General features: G+C 32.4%; 1 protein-coding gene across 2 annotated transcripts in view; it reads right to left on the bottom strand.

Annotated features, from left to right (window-relative positions):
* LOC143238148 (glutamate receptor 1-like) overlaps positions 1 to 27,126 on the bottom strand; it is a 126,489-nt gene that overhangs the window by 23,695 nt on the left and 75,668 nt on the right. For both annotated transcript variants that reach the window (XM_076478122.1, XM_076478123.1), the window contains exons 4-8: positions 21,768 to 22,018; positions 17,410 to 17,574; positions 13,265 to 13,465; positions 7,467 to 7,574; positions 6,058 to 6,165 (exon numbers count right to left, since the gene is read on the bottom strand). In XM_076478122.1, the coding sequence (XP_076334237.1) occupies positions 6,058 to 6,165; positions 7,467 to 7,574; positions 13,265 to 13,465; positions 17,410 to 17,574; positions 21,768 to 22,018 (833 nt within the window). The remainder of the gene's footprint in view (positions 1 to 6,057; positions 6,166 to 7,466; positions 7,575 to 13,264; positions 13,466 to 17,409; positions 17,575 to 21,767; positions 22,019 to 27,126) is intronic.

The raw sequence follows: 27,126 nt of genomic DNA, 5'->3' as shown, positions 1-27,126 counted from the left end.
AATTTATTTTAGTTTAGACTTGAAAAGATTGAATTTATATGTTAGCCAGAGAATAATAATTTTCCTTTAACTTCACTCTTTAATTTGACTGAAAAACAGTTCCTGATGATGATAGACAAGAACATCGAAAGTCCTTTAGACAGAGAAGTGCAGATTTTTCCTTGAGGCCTTGCGTATACATCAGGGAGTTTTAAATCAACACACTAGCCTCTTTCTTTTATAGCTTGACACAGACACACCTGGCACGCAGCAGTGTCACTAATTAATACACAGTTTATGGGCTAATTTGCTAGAAAAACTGTTATACAAAAAAAACTTAATCTATCTAAAACTTGCAGTTAAATAATAAAATCATTCCTACGTTTGGTTTTAACCTCTTAACCACGGTTCAAGGCATAATGGGTTTCAGTAACAAATAATAATTATTATCAACTTGGGTTCATGAGGATATTAGAGATCGTAACATAAGTAGCAATAGTTTAAAGTTTTTGTTTTTTTATAATAACTATAATTGCTTTGCAAATTATATTAATTTCCCTAATTAAATTTGCAACAAAATTGTATTTCATCAGTGGCATGTAAAAGGTCTTGGTTTAATGGAAAGGCACTCTCGCTGAGGAGATTATTTGTTTGTTGTGAAGTACAAAACTATAGAATGGACTATCTCTGCACTGATCACTCGCCCTAGAGTGTGGGTAGAGTAGAGAACATTGAAGAGATTAGCATCTACTGCCTTACAGGATAAAAAGTGGAAACCTTGAAGCAGGGTAACAGGTTGAACTTTGAAATGTAGTAAATACTCCAAAATGTTTGGAAACTAAAGTGTACCACAAAATTAAGCATAGGAATCATAAAGTATTAGAAATGGCATGACACAGGTAGTTCAAAACTATCTATCTATCTGAACTGCAGTTATCCCTCATAGAATGTATCTATTTAGTTAAACCAGTTCAGTATTTCCTATTCTTAACACATCGCGTCCACTTGGTTCCTGCGTCCACCACAATATCGAACCTCCATCTTTTCTTTTGCCTTCCTTTAGAACTCTTCCCTGTTTTAGGTTGCTACGATATTGCTCTTAATATCTATCTATTATCCGAATACCTTGCTACATGCTTAACCCATTTCCATTAAGTTCTTAGAATGAACCTTATAGCATCTATTAAATTTATTAGTTTTTCATACTGTGTCATTTTTTCATCTGTCTCATAGTGTTATACGAAGTATTTTGCTTACCATAGCTTTCTTTGTGGTTTCTATTATTTTCCTAATCCCTTTTGTTAGTGCCTATGTTTAGCCACCATATGTTAATGTGTTAATAATACACATCAATCCATGATATTTTTCTTCATAGTAATTGAAATATCTTGATCCTCTATGATTTCTTTATACATTCCAAAACTGTCACCTTTCAACTGCTGTACAACTTTATGGCGAATTCAATGGACATTGTAAGTATAAAAGTACGCAGGAAAATGTTTATTCAACTGTTGTATTTTTATTGCTTCTGTATTTATTTGGTAGAAATATTTCCGTTTTTGAGACAACGTTGTAAATAACATAATATGCTATGCGTTGTTAGTTTACACACATAAGCTGGTAGTGAGTAGATTCAATAGTCCTATAGTCTGCGTTTAATGACGTCTAAAACGTCTTTTGTGCCAAACTTCTCGTTCTAAAAGATTTGTTTGTTTGTAGTTAAACACAAAGCTACAATGGGCTATCTGTTCTCTATCCACCGCGGGTGTCGAAACAGGCATACCGCTGTGTCACTGGGAGGGGTTCTGAAGGAGCTTGTATAGTTCTTCAAATAAAATAAAAAAAAACATTTTTATATCTAACTTGGTGAAAAAATAATAACATTTCTTATACAGATTTGAGGCCTAGTGTGGCCTAGAGTTTAGAGGTAGGGGCTGCCGATCAAAAAGGCCTGAGTTCATGCGCGATGCTGCTGGACACACAAATCCCGATATTCGGCTCAAATAATTATATAAGCAGGCAAATACTTTGTGGAGCGAATGGTGCAGACTGGCTATCTTTTTCCTTTGATCTGTAATTGAATATTAGGAACAGTCGTACTTGACTTTCATATATCCATAACGGGCCGTTCAGTTTGAAATTTCCAGTTTCTTATCAGTGTTTAATTATATAATGCATGGATTTAATTTTTGTTTATGAAAAAAATCCAATTAGAATGAGTACTTGCTTTCATTTTTTTTCTTCAGAGGGTAAGAATGGAAAGTATCTCATTGTTGAGGTAAAGAATGCGTTTATGGTAATCATAATTTAGAATAACGCACACTTACACCCACACTGTTACCAGTGACATATAATAAATTACATAGGCCTCTGAATTTAAACTTCATAATAGTTGTTTTGGTTTTAATAACACATTTTTCACAAATTAACTACGCAAATTTCGAAAATAGTATTTTTTTTTCTTCCAATCGGGAAGAACGATCGATAAAACTCTCAGATCACGATTGGTCTAAAGAAATCTATAGCCAGTGGTTGTCAACATTTTAAGCATAGCAGAATGTAAACCGATTTCAATTAAAATAATTCTCTTATGCAAGAATATATATGACGTTTTGTGAAAACTCTGTATGTGAAGGAGAAAAGTGGTTGTCGTTTACGGATTCATAGAACAGGAACTGTTGTAGAACGTGTAAAAATCTCAAGACAATAAAACAATCACAGGATTGCGTTATTGTAATAATTTTCAAAACATTTTCTTATGCTACTGTATTTCCTTTACAGATTTTACAGACAATTACTTTACTCTTGTTATTTGACTTGCAATCTACATTTTATTTTTAGTAATTATTATTTTTTTCTTAACATCCCATAATATAATGTGAAAATAAAACCAGAGGTAGCATTATGATATGCTTGTAGCGACACTATGATGTGTACTAAATCTGAAAGGGACTTACAGATTATATCCACGAAAAATCGTTGTTGTTATTTTCAGTTTACTTACCGATATTTCACAGATACATTTAACAATATGATCCCCAATCAACTAAGACTTCATTTTATCTGCTTCACTTATAAAAGAACAAATTTTAGTAGACTTCAGAAATGAGATCAGCGTTGTAAACAGAGATCTTGCAAAATTAATTAATAGTGTATTAATTTAACAAAATTTTGGTTTTGCTGTTACATGTGCTGGAGACATCGACCATAGTTTTTACTCCATGTTTCATTTGTCGTTTTTCGAAAATTGTGTGAGGTCAAAATAAGCAAAATATTGAATGCCAAAACTGCATTATTAGACCAAAGATACCAATAAGTAGCACAGACTAATTTTATATATCACCTGGATAAATCATTCAAAATATAAACAAAGAAATACATGTAAAATGTCTCTATCAATGCAATACGTAAACCCTGTTAGCTTCAGTAAGTTTGATATTGGAATACATTTTAATATATTGACTTATAAAACTGATATCGAAATACATATAACTAATGATGCAACAGTAGCATTGTATAATGAGTATGTTGAAGTAACGTGCTAACTTGCTGTGTTTCATACATAACTTGTTATAATCATTACTTAAGTTAATTTTGTTTCATGAAATCAATGGTTAATGGTTTGATATACTTTTCAGTAAAAAGTCAAGAAAATAACACAATTTCTCAAATACATGTCTGAATATATATATATATATATATATATATATATATATAATACTAAAAATTTAACAATAGAAAACTTGAATTTCATTACTTGGTTTAACAGAATCAACACAAGAGGTTTGCTTAAATTGCCATTTTCGGAAAATCATACAAATGTTTTGACAATAAACTATTTAAACACAGAATTAGAAATAATTACGAAAAAGGCAGGTCATACACACATAAGGGAGTTAAACACAGAAAGTCCTTTCAATTAAATGATTAATTTACTAAACATTATCATACAAAATTCTTGTTTATAATAATGCACAAAGCTACACAATCGGTTATCGGTTTGTATCAATGTGAGTCTGCAGACATATCGAAGTGAACTGGGGGGGGCTATAGAAAATGTAATATATAAACAAATAAGTTTTACTAAACACTAGTATTTTGTATTCGATGTAAACATAATATTATATCTTATTCTTAAGCTATCGTACATTTAGCAAAGTGTGATGATGATGAATAGTTCCAAATCTGTATTACTCAGTGTAATTTGCTTTTTTACAGATCTACTTTTTCAATTCCAATATAAATCAATCTACACTTTAAAAAAAATCAATATCAGAATTTTGTGTAGGCGAAACCAGCAATCGTTTTATCACACTTGCTGCTTACTTGGGATAATTGTTTTCTTGAATGATGAAGCTCTGACCAACAGGTCTTTCTCTCAAGTGAATAAGTTCTTGGATATAATTATTTTCATGTGCGTATCAGTAGTCAAAGCTCCATCCATTTCTTGTAGATATTCAATAATTTTGACTGATATACAACGCAGACTATTATTTTCCCCAAACATACTTACCTGTAGATGCTGTGTATTGATATGCATACAATTTCTTCTAAGATTATCAGATAAATTATCATTGATTGTTGTCAAACAATTTTAATTTGGATTGATCTATAAAAAGCATCATCATCCAGATTTGTTAATCCCTTTGTTTGAAGTCTGATGTCAGTTTTATGACTTTGGCTTGGATTTCTCCTAAGCAACGAACTTCAGTAAGCTACACATGTGTTGAGACCATTTCGTCTTAATATGTATCTTACTGCTCGAAGGTAACATTCACAACTAACTGATTGATTAATTAGTTGGATTTAAGCACATAGCTACACAATGGGCTATCTGTGATTTAGCCATCCCGGTATCGAAACCCGGTTTCTAGCGGTGTGAGTCTGCAGACATACCGCTGTGTCACTGAGGGGAATTCACAACTGTTCTTAAAGCTAGTCATTGTTAATCTTTCTACTGGATTGTCGTAAATGAAGAGTACACAATAAGTTACTTATATTGTCAATACTACTAGTTTCCTGTCATCTCTTCAGAGTTTTGAGTATTATTACAACTCCTACTGAAACGTGAAATTTGACTTAATCTATCGGATATAATAAATTGAACCAGCTACAACTTTGCTTACAAGATTTATCACGAGACACTTTCTTTCTGACAGCCTTGTGTACTTTTTAGGAATCATACGACTGTCTGTTCTTTAGAGACATTGTGCTCTTATGGCATTGTACGAATAGTTGGACAACAGCTGTTAACTGAGTAAATTATGGAAACCTGACTATACTTTGGTGTAATTTGTCTTCATATAAGAGAGGGCAAATCCATTCATAATAATTGTATTTTGATACCAGTTTAATTGAGTGTTTCCCCTAATCATTTCCAATACTGTATTATATGTGACATGAAATGTCATAGCATTCGAAGTTAAGGTAGTTTCCAAAACTCTTTACTAATTCCACATAATATGGAACAGTATATTTACTGAAGATATATATTTTAGTTAATACCTTAAACTAAATATACATAGAAAAACTTATATGTTTCGTTAATGTGCACTTGATCCAAGAGAATCAAATTACAGCAAATAGTTCATTGTCTGTTGTTTTTTTCCTTTGTTTAAAGAAATTTACATATTACCTTTAAGGTAAGTCTATGGATATACAATGTTAAACAGAGGGGTTTGTTTCCCCTCTGTGGACACAACACACTCAAGGTTACGTGTATTAGGCATAAAAAATGGAACACCCACATACACTTGGCAATAATATCCACTTAATGCACTGACGTATTAAATAACCCAAGAGTTGATGGTGCGTTTTTGTTTGACTTAACGCACGGAATGCTCTTAAAAACGTTTCCCCAAAATCACCACTTAAATCTTCACTATTTTAATCAAGTTCATGACAATACAGTTTAGTGTGTTATTTAGCAAACAATAATTTTGAAAGCGATATTTATATGACATGAACTTATTGTAAAGATAGTTCGTCACATTACATAAGGGGATAAAGAATGATGTATGTTTGTTTCTTGGACGGCTCGCTATATTTACTGGTAAAAATCCTGAATAAAACACTTACGAGAATGCTTGTTACTATATAGGTTTTGTTTTCAAATCCATTCTTCTGCTTTTCTCCATTGACAGTAGTGTCAAACACTAAGCCTCGACTGTCGGAAAATTCGGCTATCTGAAAGAAAAGATAAAATTGAAATACATGAAACTTTACACAATTTGCGCAGTGAGTGACATACTGTGGTTGAATATTTTAACTTTGATGAACTAATGTTCGTATTTAAAACACCAGATGCAATAAGAGAAATATAGGTAAACTATGAGTTAATTCTTAATTTTCTCCAAAGTTACGCGAGTTCTATTTGGTCCAACCGTTTCTAATGTAGAAGTGATAGACTAGAGGAAAATGAGCTTGAACTCTCTGTCTGCTCCAATCTCTTGATCTACTCTTCGCCAACGAAAGGTAGGATTAACCTCACATTATAACGCCCACATCAATGGCGAGTCGAACGTACTAACCTCCAACTCATGTCAGGCCAATATGAAATGACTTTGAACCTTTAACTTTTTTGTGCAATAGAATTTTAACACGTGCCACATGAGTAAACCTAGCATTTTTTAGTACTTAGCCTAGTACCGTCAATGTGAAGATCATTCCAGAAACTGGTGATTTAGAGATATTTCTATATATTTCGATGAAGCTGGCTATAAAAGGAAAAAAAAACAACTAAATATTAATAAAAATATTACATGATAAAATATATATGAATTAAAGTGTTGTAGTACCACACAGAACATTACATTGTCCCTTTATTTCTTTCATTGCAAAAATTACATTTGTAATTTGAGAAATGCTAGAGAATCCTTTTATAATGCATCGTGCATCTACTTGAACTTCAACAATGACCATTTTGGCATTATTGTGCTGTTAGTATCACAAAATATCGAAACTAATTATTTCTTATATGTAATATCAATCCCCTATTTGAGAATAATGATACTATTCTCCCTATTTTTTATATCGCTGTTAATTCAGAAATCAATTGACAAAACTCCAGTTCAGCTGTTATGTTAAATAGATTGAGATATCTTCAAACAAGTTCTTCCCTCATCCGACCTGGACCCACGCTTTAGCTTAATCGTTAACCCTAAACCAACAGATTCATAACAACATTTACAACATTTCAATCATGTTTCATTGCTACATCATTTTACTTTACATTTACAACTTAAATCTGCTCCAGTGAGCTACATCTCGAAAATAGTGCAAAACGCCATTTTGTTATCTAAGGGAGTTAAGAATATCTACCTTTATCCACAGCACTTAGAACTCGGTCTGATGTTTGCTGTATCAAAAATACAGTGAGAGAAAAAAATGTTTCTGTTTATCTGTGACTAAAGATATGTTTTATATTTTGCTTGTCATTTGAATTGAAAATATGTAGTTTGATTTTAATATAAATATCACCTACATACCTTTACCATTTTGCTATCAACATTCATTTCAACAATGTCGATGGTGAAATTCTTTCGGAAACCGTCTTCGGAAAAGGAAATATTTCCTGTTAATCCCTGAATATCAGTCTACAAAAACAAATGGAAATATTATCGTGGAAGTATAAAACAAACGGAAGATACTGCTATTTAAATAATAAAAATGCTTGATAACGAAACTAAACATGCTGAAAAATCAAATGTGAAATATGAATATTTTTAGATTTGGTGTCTGAAAATATAAAAACGGTTTAGACTGTTTCATATTTAGAAATTATAAACAAAAACTAATTTTGAAGAACTAAATCAGAAGAAAGTCAACTAACCAACACCATCCATTACCAATTAACCTTTACAAAACATGGTACTGACTCTCACATTATAACGCTCCAACAATTAAAAAAAGCGAATATGTTGAGATTCGAAGCCGTAACTTGAGAGTCCAATGCTTTAAATATTACTCAATACTGTAATTACACGTTACTGTATTTCTCTAACAGATATATATATTAACTGCTCAAAAAAATTGAAGGAACAAGTAATTTTCTTATACATTTTACCTCAGTAATACAAATGTAGTAACATTATTATTTATTTAGGTAATTTGCCTCATTTCAGTTCCATTTGCATCCATTTTTAATGTGTGACGAATGGTAAAACATGGAGAAATAAAATTCTTAAAAATGACCAATATCACCAAAACTGATATTCCACACGAAACAATACTTTTAACAGTTTAAGTGCGTTTATTCAATAAATGTTTGAAACATTCAATATCTAGTGTGACCTCCACGGGCTGTAACACACATCTGACACCGATTTGGCACACTTTGTATCAGTCTATCGATGTTATCTTGGAGTATGGCAGCCTACTCGTCTACCAGGGTTGTCGGAGTTCCTGTACATTCTGAGGAGGGTGCTGGCGTTCACTAACGCGCCTCGACAACATATCCCAACAATATTCAATCTGATTTAAATCTGGAGATCTGGCGGGCCACTCAAAATTCTCTCTTTTTTCTTCGTCAAGGAAGTCCATGCATAGTCTAGCGACGTGGGCTCGCGCATTAACTTGTATCAAAATGAACCCATCGCCGACAGCACCGGCAAAAGGCTTAACAATGGGTTCCAGAACTTTGTCTTATATCGTCGTGCGTTCAGAGCACCCCTGTCGAGTATGAATAAGTCCGTGCGGCCACCCAAGCATATGCCTGCCCAGACCATTACAGAACCTCCTCCATAAGCGTCGACTTGCATAATGTTACAGGAGGATAATTGTTCTCCTCAACGTCTCGACACTCTCGAACGTCCATCATCACGAGACACAGTGAACCTGCTCTCGTCTGTCCACAGCACGGTGGCCCATTGACGAAGTTCTCAGTCCAGGTGCTGACAAGCAAACTCCAACCTGGTTGCACGGTTTGCTCTGTCAGAATAATGCCTCTTACAGGCCGTCAGACCCTAAGGCGTACTTTGTGCAGACGATTGCGAACTGTTTGAGTCGATACATGGGTTCCAGTGGAATGTTGAATTTCATTTCGCAATGACCAAACCGAAGCTAACCTGTCCCGCAGAACGATAATCACGATGTAGCGGTCCTCTCTGGCTGTTGTGCAGCGATGACGGCCTTGACCTGGTCTCCTGTTATGAGAGTTCGTCTTCTGGTAGCATCATCAAAGTCGATTGATAACGCTTGTTGAAACATCGACGCGCTTTGCCACCCTCCTTTGGGTCTGGCCATCCTCCAGCATTTAGATCGCCCTGGCCACCTCGTTCTCTGTCAGATGGCGCCTGACTGCTTGGATACACAAGATGAAGTTACACACTGACAAAACGAGCCGCAAAAGATCCATGTTGGTGTTTGTTTCGAGAATTAAATGAGGAATCCATAATTTCACGTAACAGCCTTATAGAGGGTATCTTGAGTTGTATTCTCCTTGAGTGAAATGAATTTTGTTTGAGTATGCTTCAAACTTAACTCGCAAGCTTAAAAAATACACTTGTAAACGAACGGATATGTTTTTAATACATAAATTTATTTATGACAAAAATATACCCAAGTATGTACTTGTCCCTTAATTTTTTTTAGTAGTATATATATTCTTGGTATTTAGGACTAACAACTTATAACGTACATATATATATATATATATATATACGTATCTGAGACGTAGCTACTGCATAATTAATTTTAAAATCCATCTGAGAACAAACAAAAAATCCTTTTATTTTCAACGACCAAAATGATTACAACTGCCAAACTTGATGACAGGCACAAGTTGTTGAGTTAAATATATTATCGTGATTAACCCTTAAATTAAATTACTTAATAATTGCTTAACTTTCTTGTCTGTTTCTCACGTAGCTGTTGTTGTGTTTTTATTTTCTCTCAAGGTATATGAACCAGAGGAAGAAAGTAAAAGAATTGTTTGCTTTAGAGCATAAACACATCGCGATATCAGACGTGTCCACAGGGAGGACTCGAATTCCGGATTTTAACGTTGTAATTCTATATATTTACCGGAGATCAATTTAGAAAAGAACATAAACAAGATGTGTCTTAAAACTAGCTTAGGCATAAATAACGTCGTTTTAAGCATGAAATCAAAGTTTGTTTGTTTGCTTTTGAATTTCGCGCAAACCTACACGAGGGCTAACTGCGCTAGCCGTCCCTAATTTAGCAGTGTAAGACTAGAAGGAAGGCAGCTAGTTATCACCACTTACCACCAACTCTTGGGTTACTCTTTTAGCAACGAATAGATGGATTGATCGTCACATTATAACGCCCCTACGGCTGAAAGGTCAAGCATGTTTGGTGTGACGGGGATTCGAACCCGCGACCCTCAGATTTAAAGTCGAGAGCCCCAACCACCTGGCCATGCAGGACCCTTGGAATCAAAGTTGTGAACATTTACTGACACGAAGATAAATTATCAGAAAAAATTCAGTTTTAAATTTGAGGGCTTACAATACAAAATTTCAAGACTTGATGTCTGGGTTGGGTAAAGAAAAGATAACCTATTATTCAGTTTTCTGACTAAAACGAAATATACAATATGACACATATTTAACGTTTGTGTATCATTTAATAAAAATATTCGAATAAAAATGAAATTGTTGTTTTAATTTGATAGAACATCAAGATTTAATTAATCTTATTTTGGTAAAACTGGAAAGAATAAAATATTAGCAAAACTAAAATGTAATTTTAAAAACTCGTGAAGTTGTTGTTAAAACAAACCTTAATAATATAACAATTGAAAAATGTCGAAAGAAGAGTATTTATAAAGTATATAAAGATATATAAAAATGTGTCACCCTCACAATATCTGTTATATCCTGTGAAATAATTATTTACTTTTACCTAAGCCTAAAGCTTCAAAATCGTGAAATTACAGAAAACAAATTTGCCCCTTCTATAGATTATGTAACTTACAGGTTAGTAAGTAGAAAAAATATATTTATTTCACATAATCCCAAAATACTTTTTCTCTATCATATAACACGTACATTTTGTAGACACTATTCTAAAAACGAATGGTGTATAAATATTAACATGAATTTTCTAATTGATAGGTTTAGTCATCCAACACAAAAAAAGGATTATAGTAGCGTAAACAGAGATTTCGAGAAACAACAGAGGGTTGAGTATGCTATATTTATGCATGAGTATGCATGTCACGTAATAAACGTAATCGACATGAAGTCGCAATCGAAAGATATGTTCCAGAATTACATTTTGACATTGTTTAGTGTTCCAACGTAATACAATGCCACCGAAAAGTGATTGTACACTCAAATCACAAAGACACTTCAAACATGGATCTTAAAAACTCAAGATATGTTATCCTTTGTACTTATTAGCATTTGAAGAGATAAAAATATAGACCAACTTAAAGTACCAGGATCATCCAGAAAGAAACCCGCAGTCGTACAACAATTGTGCTAAGCAGAGCATGGCGTCTTGTATCAGTTGAGAATCAATGAACGTAAATGTCAGTGATAAAATCCATTCACATGTTTCAAGCAACAATGTGCTGCACATTCTAGCACGATTCAATCACACGTGTGCAAGCTGTTTTAACAATATGTGCAGTTGAAAAACACCAACTTTATAAAACTGCATAAATTGTAACTAGCCGAAAAGAAATGACAGTACGTAACAACATTCGACATGTGTACCTTATTAACTAATAACAAAACTCCTCTCATATTTTAAGGTTCGATAGGTAAAAGAACTTTCCAAAGTAGGGTACAAAGGGTGTCACAAAAGTTTTCAGAGGGATTAATTGTCATCGCTGGATACTAAGCTTGGAACAAGTAAAGGATTAGGATACAGAAGTCACAGTGAACTCCACTCACTATCAGGTCAATATTTTGAAACTTTAGTAATAGTTAGAAATATTAACATTCGACATGTGTACCTTATTAACTAATAACAAAACTCCTCTCATATTTTAAGGTTCGATAGGTAAAAGAACTTTCCAAAGTAGGGTACAAAGGGTGTCACAAAAGTTTTCAGAGGGATTAATTGTCATCGCTGGATACTAAGCTTGGAACAAGTAAAGGATTAGGATACAGAAGTCACAGTGAACTCCACTCACTATCATGTCAATATTTTGAAACTTTAGTAATAGTTAGAAATATCGAGTTTTGTTTGAAAATGAGACCAACGGGGTATGGGTTCGCCATTATAAGGGTTCCAGTCAAACTTCCCGTTTTATCGTCGGATCCCTCATCTTCCATACAAAGACCTAAGAGTCAAAGTTGTTAGTTTTCTATGCAACTGACCTGTTAAAAATAGTGCTGAGAAGTAGTCTTTATTACACACTAAATGTAATGGAGTCTTTAGAAATTGAAACTATACTGTAATTCAATTGTCAATGACTACAAGACTCTAGAATCACTTTAACATAACTACTCAACCTTCCGTATATATTACTATAATTGTTGAAATGTTTGCTAAAGCTTTAGACATTCTTACCGTTAAGATTCAGATATCCCATCATACCAATTAAATATTAACACAGAAATAATTTATGGAGGTTAAAATATCACGTTACTTACTAAATTAAATCTTTTTCACCGACAGAGCTCGCTTGATAAGCAAGCCATTGAAACCACAAAATATTACTATTGTACAGCTCCGTTAACCATATGAAATGTAATTTACTCCCAGTGTTAATGTCTTAAGGATTTTAATCTGCATAGCTTACTGGGAGAATTTTGTAGATAAGTTTTTATAGATATAGTTTCACGTTAAAAACTAATCAATATTAATAACAAAACTTAATCCTTAAGGAAGAGAGAATTTTGACACGTTACTTTTCTGAGTATTGCCTCATTAAATAAGTTAAAATAATAATACAAACGAACATACATTATCATAGCAAAGTGAAGAATATTGATATATTTCATTTAGCATACATTACGTACAAGATGGAGCAATAGTTATAATGATGTCGGTATTATATGTTGATAATAAAAATGGTATCACAAAAATTAATAGAATCAACTTAATACTTTTTTTCATAGTAATACTTAGAAATTAAACTATATCACTATGCTGTTGCCAACACTTTGTGAAATTGGCTATTTAGTAAGAGAAAATTAAATGATCACTGTATTTTTTATTGTTGTTTACTTACGTGGGTATCAAACCTTATAAAAACCGAACCAGAAAAAAAAAGAGAACGTAGCAAAGTGTTGTGTCAATCAATAACACACATAACTAAAACTTTCTATTTAAACAATTAAAATGTTAACTTCAAACTTGTTCAAACCTTTTTTAACTCCGCTGCGATTTTCTCTCCGTGTTCCCATGGGTTTATGGGTCGGTTGTCGCATAAGATACCTTTGGTTCCGTTGTTGTAGATCTGCCCTCTTCTGAAATTGTTTCGAAAGAGATCATGCTTCTGTTTCAATAGTCTATTGTACGTATCCAGCACCACTTTTACACCATCATACATCAGTGCGACATCTGACTATGGAACAGAAACAACAATAAATTAAATTATAACATAGAATCCACACTTCATACATTTGAGAATAATACTAAATATTCACAGTAGATTTACATGTAATTAAATACATCAGTGGTTGAAATTATTTTGAGAATATGAATACCTTTGTTGGAGAAGGCCGAAGCCCCTAACGCGTAATTTTTATCTAATTAACTCTTAATTTACTTTTAAACAAGTAATACTTGTCCCCTGTATGGAAGTTATGCGAATTCTTGATTAATGAAAGGCTATCTTAGGACATAAGAAGCTGCTTCTTTTACATGTAATGTGAAAATTAAAAAAAACAGCTAAAGTGCCCATGAAACTGGAAAAAAGATAAAGTGGAATTGTAAATGTGCATATATCTCTGTATTGACCCAACAAATTTTCAGGCCAGTTTTGCTGAAAATCAATTAAAAGGGGACGAGGTAGTGGTAAAAAAAATAAAAAGTTTATACACAATACAAAACCCAAAATGCAAAATCGAAAATTTTTATGTATCTCTGTTTTGATCTGCTGAACCTCCATACCAAGTTTGGTGAAGGTCCATTCAAACTATGCCAAGTAGCTATACAAACACACAATAGACAGTATTGTCATTTATTCACACGGATAGTTGGTTCGTGCGAATGTATTTAATTTTCTGTTAGGGATTTTTAGATCCACATTTCTTTCACAAAAGTTTATTTAATCATTACTTATTTCAACAGAGAATTTATAAAAAAAAAACATTTAATTGTTATCCAAACAAGATCAGCAAATATTGAGTAGGATGTGTTTATTTATAGAACAATTCTAAGGATTCTGACGAAAGTAAGTCAACAAGGAGTTGCCTTTAATGTATTAGGTATAGACGTTAGTAGCGAATACTACAAGGAAACATTTTGTCCAGTAACGTTGACAGTCATATACTAGCGTTCTCAAGGCTTTCAATACTGTTTATATCACTTATTTGTATGTGTGTGCGTGTCTGTTTGTTCTATTCTTTGATGAAGTATACAATAATTATTTTATTATGAAAATGTATGGACACCTAGCATGTTTGGTTTTGTGATAAAACTCATGAACAAGGCAAAATAACATGCGACTGACAGGACATATAATAATAAACATCTTTATATTACTTGCTAGAAATAAGCTCATAGAATCTCTTAAAGAAAGTTTTAGATAATGTTTGAGATTAGGAGTAGTTCCCCATTTGTCTGTTTCTGGTTTTTATGTGATTTTAAAGACGATGGTCCGGACTCTGTGCTCAGCTCTAATAGAAAATGTCTCACTTTCAAAACTGGACGGAAAGCAATAGATGATCATGAAAAAATATTCAACAAACATCAACGTATATTTTTAACCACTATTCTTTGTACGACACTCACGAACAGTTTCACAATATATGTCTAATGTTAACAAATAGGCTTCAACTAACGCTGTAGTAGGTTTTACATTTTGAATCTTTTCTTGTTGAGGAACACAGGGAACTCAAAGCTGGAAGTGTGTGAACAATAAAAATAATGTCTTTCAGTGGCAAGCACATAACATTACAAGAATAGATACTTATGAATGTTCATTCTATATAAGTTGTTTCAGTTACTTTTCAAGTGAAGTCCACAAATATCAACAAACAGCAGAATAAGAAAAAAAATCATTCTGACACATCATAGTGCGAGAATGAAGGGATATAGCTTATGTTAAAGTAAGTCTTATTGGCTATTGATAAAATAAATTGGCAATTCGTTTTTTGAAATATAATATTCCATTATAAGGTCTAGAGATTTACGTGGTTGGATTTTCTTATTTTATAATTCTGTTGTTGATGCTGTTTTCGAATTAAGCACAAAGCTACATAAAGGGCTATCTGTGCTATGTCCACCACGGGTATCAAAACCCATTTTTTAGCGTTGTAAGTCCGCAGACACACCGCTGTGCCACTGAAAGGGGCTTATAAAATCTAATGTAGAAAATCCTGGAAGAAGTATTGCCTTCTCGATTCAATACAAGTAAAATATTGGCGGTAGTTCAGGTAGTTCATTTCATTTTACATATAATAAGAAAACTATTTTCGCTTTTATTCGACTTTATATTATTTTTATTTACGTGTCCAGTTTCGAAACAAGCAGAATTTTAGCAAATAAATTTATTATATTAGTTATTGGTTATACCTATGGAAGTTTCCAAATGTATTTATATATTCATTTCTGTTTCATGCTACTGATAACTTCACAAATGCGTGTTAATGACATGCGCGTCACTTCAATATGTCCAGTATTCTAAAAATACAACTTGTTAGTTCTGCTTAAGAATGAAAATTACTGCATACTTGTTCATCGTTTCTAACAGAAAAATATGATTTTCTTTCTATCAGAGAAGTCGCATAATGCACTTTGAGAACATCCTTGGTAAATCTGTCAAGTTCGTCGAACTGGACTGTTATTTGTTCGGTAACATTTTAGAAGTAAGTTATATAATGCTGCCTAGTATAGTGTACATCATTATGAATCACTGAAATGACACTAATGTCATCATATAGAAGATGTAAAGTTTTAGATAGTATTATTACAAAAACTCTAAAAAAAAACTTATCCTCTTTAGCGGTTTGTATTTGCATTCTATATTTCCGTTTTTACAGAATGAGTTCATTTATTAAAGTTATAATTTACAAATAAGATGAAAATCGTATTGAATAACACCAATCATAAAACTTTAAAATAACTTACGAATTTATTCGTTTATGGCATACTGTTTCAGTTAATGTGAAATATACAATAAATGAAGGTGTTTTTTTTAATTTCGATTATCCAAAGTAGCTAAATAAAATTCCAAAAAAGTAGCAAACATGTGAATACGCTCTGAAAATTTGGATTATACCTGAATGTTTTATTCATTTCTACATGTTATAAAAATATAAAAATGTTTAACCAAAAATAGATACAATTTAGAGAAACGTTTCAAAGACTCAGATGCAGAATAAATAACAGGTATAAATCTAATAAGTTTTATTACTTTTAATAATATATCCAGTAGAATCACGGGGATAAACATAGGTTTTGAAGTAATGTGTATGTCATATAACTGTCAAACTATTAAACACAGTTTATTTTTATTTTTTTCTATTATTAGAGGTAAGTAAGAGTTAATCGCAGAATACCAGGAAAGTTATTGTTCTTCCTATATTCTTTTTTCTAAGACTGTAAATTGTATTTTAATGGACATTTTAGATAACAACCAAAGCGACAGATGATAGGCAGATAACACGAGGGTACAATCTACAAACTACGAAATATAAAATATATTCTATTAATAGAATATAAATAAGTTGGACGCACACAGTGGTATACCATTACAGATAACGCTCTTACTCGGGTGTGTTTTAATTTTACCTTTTCAATACTGTAGCTTTTACCTTAGTCTTTTTTACGTTTTATGTGAAACGCAACATGTGTCGGATGTGTAAATGGAGTAATAATAATGAGTAATACATATCTAAGCTACGGCACAGAATGTAGAATACAATTTCCTTACATTTCCAAATTCATTATTTCTATAACAAAGCTACATTAGCTATTATATATTGATTAATTATGGTGTGTCCTGAATACAGCAAAAATTTACGTCTTTCGATTTTGATATTTGACATAAGTATAAAAGCTTTACGCACAAATGCGCAGAAAATAATGACTAAAAAAAAACCAAAGATACAAACGGTTATTGTAGCGATTAAATTTTAGAAACAACAATGATTTTAAAAAAGTAAACACAGAGTTTGTTGAAGAAATATAAACGTTTAGTTCAAATATAAAACAAACACTTTCATTTAAAAAAACAAACTTACATGTGGTCATTGGAAAACATAAACACTTAACTACATGAATAAGCTCATAAACGTAGAAATAATAAACGTATACTGTAATGCAATATAAAATAATACTCACGGATATATAATTTTCACCAGCTCCCGGCCAGTATTCTGGGTCCAGACTCTCCCACTTCTTGAGAATCTCCTGATATTCTGAGCTAAGTGATTTTAGCATACGAAAACCTGTAATGTTTATTGCTCCAAATTCTGGCTGATCCGTATTGAAGAATTCGTCCATAACCTATAAGATTATGTACATAAATCACAGTTTATGTTCTTTCCTTCTCTTCCTTTCACAAGCATAGGAGTAAAGATTAAATTATCAATTGAAAATATTTTTTTGATTTAATGGAATAAATAGTGAGTTAACAGCATCAACCAGCTTCATCATATTAAGGTTGTGGGTCTTGAGATCGCTTCATAAGAAAATGAATAAAATGATGAGAGTCATAAGTATCGTATGATATAGAAGCTGACTCAATGTGGTCAGTTGAAATAAAGAAATGGAATGAATTTTAGTGTGGCAACTATAACATTCATTTCTAAGTAGTTCAGTTTGCATTTCAATATCTAAGTAAACATTATTATTAGCACTATCTCAGCTATTAACCATAACACTAGCTTTAAAGTTTCGTTTCGTAGTGTTAGCTAATTAAATTATGTGATAATGTTAATGCTAGTATAGTGATATTCATTTATATCCAACGTCATTGTGAATGATTATTCTTACTTTGTTAGAAACTCTTAAAATTACCCTAAACTCTTTCAAATATAGTTTATTTAACTAAATATTTTCAACTGTAAAATATTACAATAACTTTGAAATAGGCTATAACTTTACCATTTATGATGTTTCTCTAGGTCATTGTTTATTTTGGTAAATGTTTTCAAACTATATAACGCTGTTTTTCATACATGCTTTTACTTATGTTTTTATAATTCAGATTATTTCCCAATACGTAAAACTAAAAACGTTGCAAAATAGCTTTTAATATCACAAATTACACATATTTCTTATGGTAATCTAGGACTTGCATTTCTTCAGCATGGAATTGCACGTCTCTCTAATATTCATGGTATACGGTACTAGGATTTATAGACTGCTATGAGTAAAGATGAGGCTAAATCAATGACGAAACACATAGCATTATCAGGAATGATATATCTATTAAAACAGTAAAGACATATTTCACGACTCGGCGTGGAAATTCTTCCAATTACTTTACGTTACACATAATTCAACAATTATTAATCTTGAGAAATAACTTATAAATTGCAGGCTTACATTATACAATACAACGAAAACAATGTCAAAGAGTTACTGGCAATCATGTATACTTTACGAGATTTACAAATTCTTCATATTAGTTGATTAGAATTTACCATTTATAAAACAGCCCATAGCTAACAGAAACGAAAGGTTCGCTACATATAGTTTGACATCTATCACTTACATTTTATTGGTTAACTAACAAGTAACAAACAATCAAGAGTCATGTCATGCATCCCTAGCATTTATTTATGTTTTTAAATCCTCTATGAGATAAATCATTGTAAAAACAAAATAATATATATTTACAACAATTACACATAAGATCTAGAAAAAATATTTTATACACATGTCTACTTATCACTCCTTAGAACTAATCACATTTATATTTATAGAGCCCCTACTTATATAATTAGCGCATATGATGATCTGGTGATTAAACCATTAATAAACATTTACCTGAAAAAAAATAGCTTCATTTATCGGGAATTACATGTATATTTTAATATTTATTAGTCATATATTCAAGCCTCATGAATAACCAAATATCATTTTTTTTCCGAATTCTCATGCTTATAACAATAATTATCAAGCGGTGTGCAAGTATCACATTGGTAGTTTTATACGAAGTAAATCAACATTACTTGGACACATACAAGCAGTTATTAAATATGATACATATACAGTGTTTCTCCGAAAATAAGACAGGGCTTATATTAATTTTCACTCCAAAATATGACACTAGGGCTTATTTTCGGGGGATGTCTTATTTTGATATATTAAAAAAATGAAGTTATAAAGTAAAACTATTAAACTAACCATTTAAAATAAACTATTATTAAACTATTAAACTAACTGATTAATACTTAAACAAACTAATTAACTAACTATTAAACTAATTAATAAATTATTTTTTTAAATTTCTTTCCTCTTCCTGCCACTCTTAACTAGGGCTTATTTTAAGGGTAGGGCTTATATTAAAACTATCCCCAAAAATCACACTAGGTCTTATTTTATGGGTAGGTCTTATTATCGGAGAAACACGGTATTTCTTATCAATAGAAATTACTACACATTATATACACACACACACATATATATATATATCCTGTCTAGAGCACATGCCAAACATAATACATTTATCCTGCAAACAGTACTTGCTAAACAGCAGTTATTAAGTGCAATATAAAACATTTTTCAATCACTTCACACATTCCAGCACTTCTCACCTAAATCGACAAAGTACAAGCTCACTTAATTGAAAACTAAACAAATTACGTAGATCTTGAAAGTTTGAAGGAGTGCTCAAAATGCATAGTATGAACTATTTTAGATCCTATTCACACAAAAGCATCTTAAACTAATTAATGTTTTTCGTAGGTGAAAAAAACAACATATTTATAAGTAATTACAATATACTTAAACTCAGACGTACGATAAAATATCTAACATTATGTAACAAGAAAACTAATTAGATTTAACGTTTATAGTAGAGATGATTGTCAATAGCCGATATTTTTACCACTTTCTTCCTAATTAGTCGACTTCAGATTTCAAATCACTAATGTAATAAAATAGAACTATTTCATCAGAAATCTGTGCTCATTTTCTAACAAGATATAGACCTCAAAAATTATAAAACAACCTGCAATTAACCATAATTTTCAACACATTTGTTAAGCCTAATTACTGTGGAAGCGATCCTTATATCATCTGAGTTATCAGTCACATACCAGAAATTAGAAGTCAAATTGCCAGAGACGCGAAAGTTAAGCTAAAACTTAGATATCCAAAGATTGTCAAAAGTCTAGAACGTATTTTGGGTGTAGAAATTTAATATCTTATTTTCGGCATAGAGATTTGAAACAATGGCTGTCAAGGTATTTATCCCATAGGGTCACGCACAAGTCTTTAATTATCAATTAATTCTTAATTGTCACATCATATATTTTATGAAAGAAACAACAACAAATAAATTCCTTTTCAGGACAACCCAGAAAACAGCAGTAGATTAGTTGGCGAAGCATACAGCATATCGCTAACTGGTAATTAGTATCAAGTGATAATGAAATAAATTAGTCACTAATTAATAATTAAAGACTTTTGTGACCGATAAACGTTACTAACCGTGACATCGATTGATAAGTGATTGCAACTATCTTTCCTCGAGTACCTTTTTACATACATTCACCCTATAACTATCTAACTTTTGCATTACTGTCAGTAAAAACTAATCAATAATTATATGTTCTAAAAATAAAAAAACTTACACTTTTTACATCAGTAAAAGCATAATGTAATACTTCATCTTCTGACTTTTGAAACTTTTTGTAGTCAGTATTACACAGTACCATTAAACCCATTATTACCTGAGGAGATTGAACAGTCCTCAAATCTCAGTAAAGACAGGAAAGCTGTATGTTTACAGAAAGCATTGCGCAATAGAAAGGGTATTTTGGATTTATTATAAGATAAACTACTTCTTTTCGGATTTTACATCGGTAAGAAATTCTAAACAATGTAACAAATATCTTCCGACATGTGGATAAATTATATATGATGACTTCTTTTTAAAGCTTTGTAATTCCATCTCGATTTATTTACTTTCTGTGGATTATAAAACCACATTTTCCTCAAAACATTAAAAATAAACACTAAAAATCTCTTGAAATAACTCTGTAGTTCATGTAGTTTATGTCTGTATTTCTCCTGGCTCTATTCCAACTGATGCTTGTAAAGTTTCTCTCAACTCTTCGTCAAACATTCAAGAATAGTGAGAAACAACATTAGACGTAGTTTGAAATAAGTCAATATTATACTGTTAGTGTTTAATTACTTTCCATGGAATAAATTAGCTACTCAGTTAAGTTGAGACAAAGTCAGTACTACATCAAATGTCTCCGCCTGGTCTTGTCATTCACACACTGCGTGGAACATTATCAGAATGCCCCTTACAGGTCAGAGAATTTCCAGAACACAAAGTGATGTTTCTCATATATCTTACTGGTGTAGCTAGTTGTGATGTAACAAAAACAATTTAACAGTCAGTGGTGTTGACTGATAACTTTTCAACCTGTAACAAGAACAAATTATCTCTTCTGACAGGCTGGCTATGGCTCAGCTAGGATAGTTACTTGTAAGAAAACAAAGTGTTTTCCACTCACCAGGCTGGTAAGAAGGTAATGATAATTTCGACGCCCCATGTGAATGTCATGCACGTGATTATAGATGATAGCCTTAGCCATAGCAGCACTGCAGTCCAAGACGACGCGTTTAGTGCTCTGTCTGTCTTCAGTCTCTATAGATCGAAGAAAGTCATTGGCATCTGAGGCATTAGCGATACTTTTCACAACCCGTATGTCTAACTGGTAGCTCTCTGTGGTCAAACGAAAGATATACTGTAGCTTCAGCAGGCCTAATACATAGGAAATACAAGAGTATACATTTTGCTCTTATTATTTGTCATTATGTTTAATAAATGGAGCAAACTCAAATAGATCAATAAAACATTGTATGATGTTTGATATTCATTGTCAACCTTAGTGACTTTTGAAAACGTTTTATTTTTTTCTTCACAATTGTAAAGAACCCATATCTAGTAATTAAAAATTGTTAGTGAAATCTTACAATTCATAAGAGGTGTATATATTTCGCTTATTTAAATGAAGTGGAGCTAAAGAATAACAATAAATTCATATTCTCGGATGTGTCATAATTCATGGAACAGTTCATTACTTTCTATTTTGAAATGTCTTTAAGCTGTTGTTACTTTCCCTCACCTTATTACTTAGTCGTGATTCTTATTTAAATAATTCTGGTAAATGTCAGTTTTACTGTATTACAAAGAAATATTGCAAATAAACATATTTACGTCAGTTTTTTTTTCATGAATGTATACTGTCACAACCTTATTATATGTAATTTTAATTCATAGAATAAGTTAATTTTAACCTTTCCAAAGTGTTTATGTACGTATCTACATACATACATGTGTGCTTTCTTATTACTGCATATTTCAATTTCATTACGTTAGCTTATCCTATGTATACAATTCATTTAAGGGTTACCGAACCTAAACTATGAATCCAAAAATTCTTGTTTGTAACCTATTGTTGCAAAACGCGGTCCAAATATTCGAACCTTTGGTGTGATATAATTCGATCAGACCAGAGCAGCCAAAGAGTTGGCAGTAGATGCTGTTGACATGCTGTTGCTCTAGTCTATCGGTATAAAATTAAGGGTCCTTGTGTAGTAGATTTTTATAAAAACTCTAACACAATCAAGCAATCACGGGTCTTCAAATATATCTAAACAGTATTTATTCCACTATAACTCAAGCAATCGTACGTATGGAAATAATATTAATTTCATTATAATTACCACGTGTTATAATCTCATTAACTATCAAGTATAATTTTTTTGCTTTATTATGCAATTTAGGTAGCTAACCAGATGGACAGATGTAGTAATGGATACAGAAACGTGTTATACAGGGATTGTAATGGAAGGGTAAGTCGGAAACTTGAACGGAAATATAAACGACTCGACATCATCAACATTCAGTGTATCAGTGCCAACTATCACTTCGTGTAATATTCACGCGTCCCTTGACGCGAATCTATAAACATTGCTGTACGGTATTCGAATTGCAAAGTCGATCTCAAACATGTTCATGAGACAAGAAATCTAGAGAAACCAAAATAAGAAGACATGTAGAGGTATCCTTTGTTTCATACGACTTCACGCGGAAATACGATAAATTTAGTGAATAAAAAATACGACGAAAAATTTAATTATTAAAAAAAACGGAATAATGCATTATTAAGTATTTGCTGTACATGTTGTATTTAGAATACGTAAGATAATATTACTTATTTCGTACTGACTTTAACATAGGTGTCAAAAGTCTGTCTAAGAAAATGAAGAATATGGTGAGACCGTACGTATAATACTGTTATACCAAACTAAACAACGTGCCCTAGTGAGTCACTTGTAAGTTTACGGCGTTACATCACTAAAATTCGGAGGTTCAATTTTCCGTGATGGAAAGAGTACAGATGTCCTATTGTATAACTTTGTAATACATAAACAACAATTAGTCTTTCAAAAGGCGAATAAACGTAACTTTCATATGGATACATGTATGCATACGAATCATGCTAAAGATGGCATTTACAAATATTAATTTCACATCTGTAAATGTTCAGCTTGCTCTCCGTTTATTTTTATTATTGCGGATGAATATTCACTATTTAAGGTAAGAAATTACATAACCGATCATTTCATTTTTACTATACTTACACCATGTAACAATGAATATTGAATCTTCTGACCACTTTATGCATTTCCTTTAAACTGCGGTAATATGAATTACAAGTATAGATGACGCCTTAAAGTACCTATTTTGGAAGAGCTGCGTTATAGAATATTTAAACACGAAGTTCCCCTATTAGGAAAATGTGAAACGTGTAAGATACGAGAGTGTGTATTTTTTTCTTGCAGCAAAGCCACATTAGGCTATTTGCTGAGTTCACCAAGAGTAATCGAACCCCTGACTTTAGCGTTGTAAATTCGTATACTTACCGCTGTACCAGCGGGGTACTGTAAGATATGAAATCTTAGCGTTTGGAGAAACAAGGATGCCATAATTCCTTAATCCTCTCATGTAATGTGACGAACTATCTTCACAATAAGTTGATATAATATAAAAATCGCTTCAAAAATTCTTGTTTGTTAAATAACACACGAAATTGTATTGTATTGTCCCATCAACTCTTGAGTTATTTAATATTATTGCCAAATATATGTGTGTATTCCTTTTTTCATGCTTGATACAAGTAAATATGTGTGTGTTGTGTTTTTTGTTACAGGAAAACCACATCGAATTATCTGCTATGTCCGTCGAGGGGAATCAGACCCCAGAGTTTAGCATTGTAAATCCAGTGTGCAAACACACAATGCATTATTTGCTGTAATTTAATTCTCTTGAATAAATGAACATTAGTGACCATATTATTTTTCTATACATATTCAGTTTGAAGTATTAACTAATCTTCAGTAAATATATTGTTCCATATTGTGTGGAATTGGTAGAGTTATGGAAACTAACTAAGCTTTGAATGTTATGACATTTCATGCCACATATAATACAGTATTAGAAATGATTAGGGGAAACACTCAATTAAATTTGTATAAAACTACAATTATTATGAATGGATTTCCCCTTTCTTATATGAAGACAAATTACACCAAAGTATCGTCAGGTTTTCATAATTTACTCAGTTAACAGCTGTCATCCAACTATTCATCAAATACAATACAAGCACAATGCCTCTAAAGGACAGACAGTCGTATATTTCCGAAAGCTTACACAAGGCTGTCAGAAAAAGTGTCGTGACAAATCTTGTAAGCAAAGTTGTAGCTGGTTCAACTTTCTATGTGCGATAGATTAAGTCAAAGTTCATGTTTCAGCAGGAGATGTAATAATACTCAAAACTATGAAGAGATGACATGAAACTAGTTATATTGATAATTTAAGTAAGTTAAGGTATACTCGCTATTTACGACAATCCAATAAACTTCTGCCAATGACCTAGCTTTAAGAACAGTTGTGAATGTATCTCAGAACGGCTGGTATGGGTATTAACACTTTTACTAGTTAAACAGAGAACAACGTTTCGACCTTCCTAGCCGTTCTGAGATGCATTTTTATTTCAAGTGGGTTTCTCCTTGTTAAACTGTAAATGCTCCCCAGTGGCACAGATGTATGTCTGCTGAATCACGGCGCTAGACACCAGGTTTTTATACCCGTGGTGGCCAGATCACAGATAGGCCGTTGTGTGGCTTTGTGCTTAACTTCAAACAAACAAACCCATGGACGTCTGTGCCTCTGAGTTACTTAAACAAGCCCTAAGAAAAGCATATAGAAAGAAGAAGAACAGTATTAACTTTAATATATTTGGCAATCGTTCCCTGCAGTACAAACTATACTGTACAGCAATTAGTTTATAACCAAAGTCAGCCATCACTTGGAACACAAGTGGGTTTCTCCTTATCAAATTGTGAATGCTCCCCACTGGCACAGATGTATGTCTGCTGACTCACGGCGCTATACATCGCGTTTTTATACCCGTGGTAGCCAGAGCACAGATCGCCCATTGTGTAGCTTTGTGCTAACTTCAAACAAACCCACGGACATCTGTGTCTTTGGATTGTTTAAACAAGCCCTAAGTCATACTCTACACACATAAAAGTATATAGAAAGGAGAAAAACAGTATTGACTTCAGTATATTGAGCAAAGGTTTCCTGCTGTACAAGCTATACTGTAGGACAACTAGTTTATAACCAAAGTCAGCCATCACTTGGAACACTATCGGCGATGAACAAAATAGACAATAAGGCGTAAACACTCATCCTTGTATTATCAACATAGATTATGATTACCCCTCTGTATTTATATAACGTTAACTTTAGAAATACTTTTATTCAGTTTGAATTCAATTTTTTTCCTTGAGGACCGTTGTGTTAATCAACCTTTACTATTGTTTTTTTTTTTCGAAATTCATCAGTTACACTTATAAGCAAATGTATTGTAATATAAAGATTTGAGGCGCAAATAGCCACATTGCTTTGCGTAAAAAAGCCTCAAACACCAACATCAACAAAGATTTGATTTCATTGGTCCGCATATTAATATATGTATGTGTGTGTGTGTGTGTGTGTGTGTATGAATTCCGTAAGTTTTCATTAGGTTTTTTACCACATTAAATATCTTATTGATCGTGGGCCGACCACAGTCCATCGGCTAGTGTGCCGGACTGTAGATACGAGGTATCATGGTTAACACTTCGTTACTGTAAAAATATTATAATAAACATTTCGGGACCATATGTGCATTGTAAGTTGTTGTCAAGCTTCGCTACTTGTTTTGACAACAACTTACAATGCGCATATGGTCCCGAAGTGTTTATTGTGATATTTTAACTTCATCCATTGTAGTTCAGTAGATAAAGCAGCGTTTTTTTTTGCTGTACTTTAAAAGAAGGGACAACAGATAGCCTTCGAAGAGTGTTGCTTTGTTTTTGTTTGCTTTTTCTACTCAAGATAAACTACAATTTAGAAACGCATTTTATCATTTAATTTACGTCAATCTGGGCGATATGTCGAGATTTATTGTTTGGAATTAAGCTAAACACTACACAATGGACTACCTGTGCTGTGCTTACCACTGCTATCTAAACCCGTTTCTAACAGTAAGACTCCGCAGAAGTACCTTTGTGCCACTGCAGGTTTCACAATATATTATTAGATATTTCCTAAGCATTCTGCATACAAAATTTACTCAAAACCAAAATCTCGTTTTCGTATTTGATACTTCAGTCCAAACGCTTAATAGTTATTATGAAAATCAAGTGAGGTATTCCACTTACTATCAAAATTCGTACTGCTAATAATAATAATATGAAGTAATCTAAGTTAAGTCACTTTACTAACACAGAAACGTTGCTGTTTCGCAATACCTC

The sequence above is a fragment of the Tachypleus tridentatus genome, chromosome 13 (assembly GCF_004210375.1).
Source record: "Tachypleus tridentatus isolate NWPU-2018 chromosome 13, ASM421037v1, whole genome shotgun sequence".
NCBI classification, from domain to species: Eukaryota; Metazoa; Arthropoda; class Merostomata; order Xiphosura; family Limulidae; genus Tachypleus; species Tachypleus tridentatus.
This window is presented reverse-complemented; position numbering and strand designations above follow the sequence as displayed.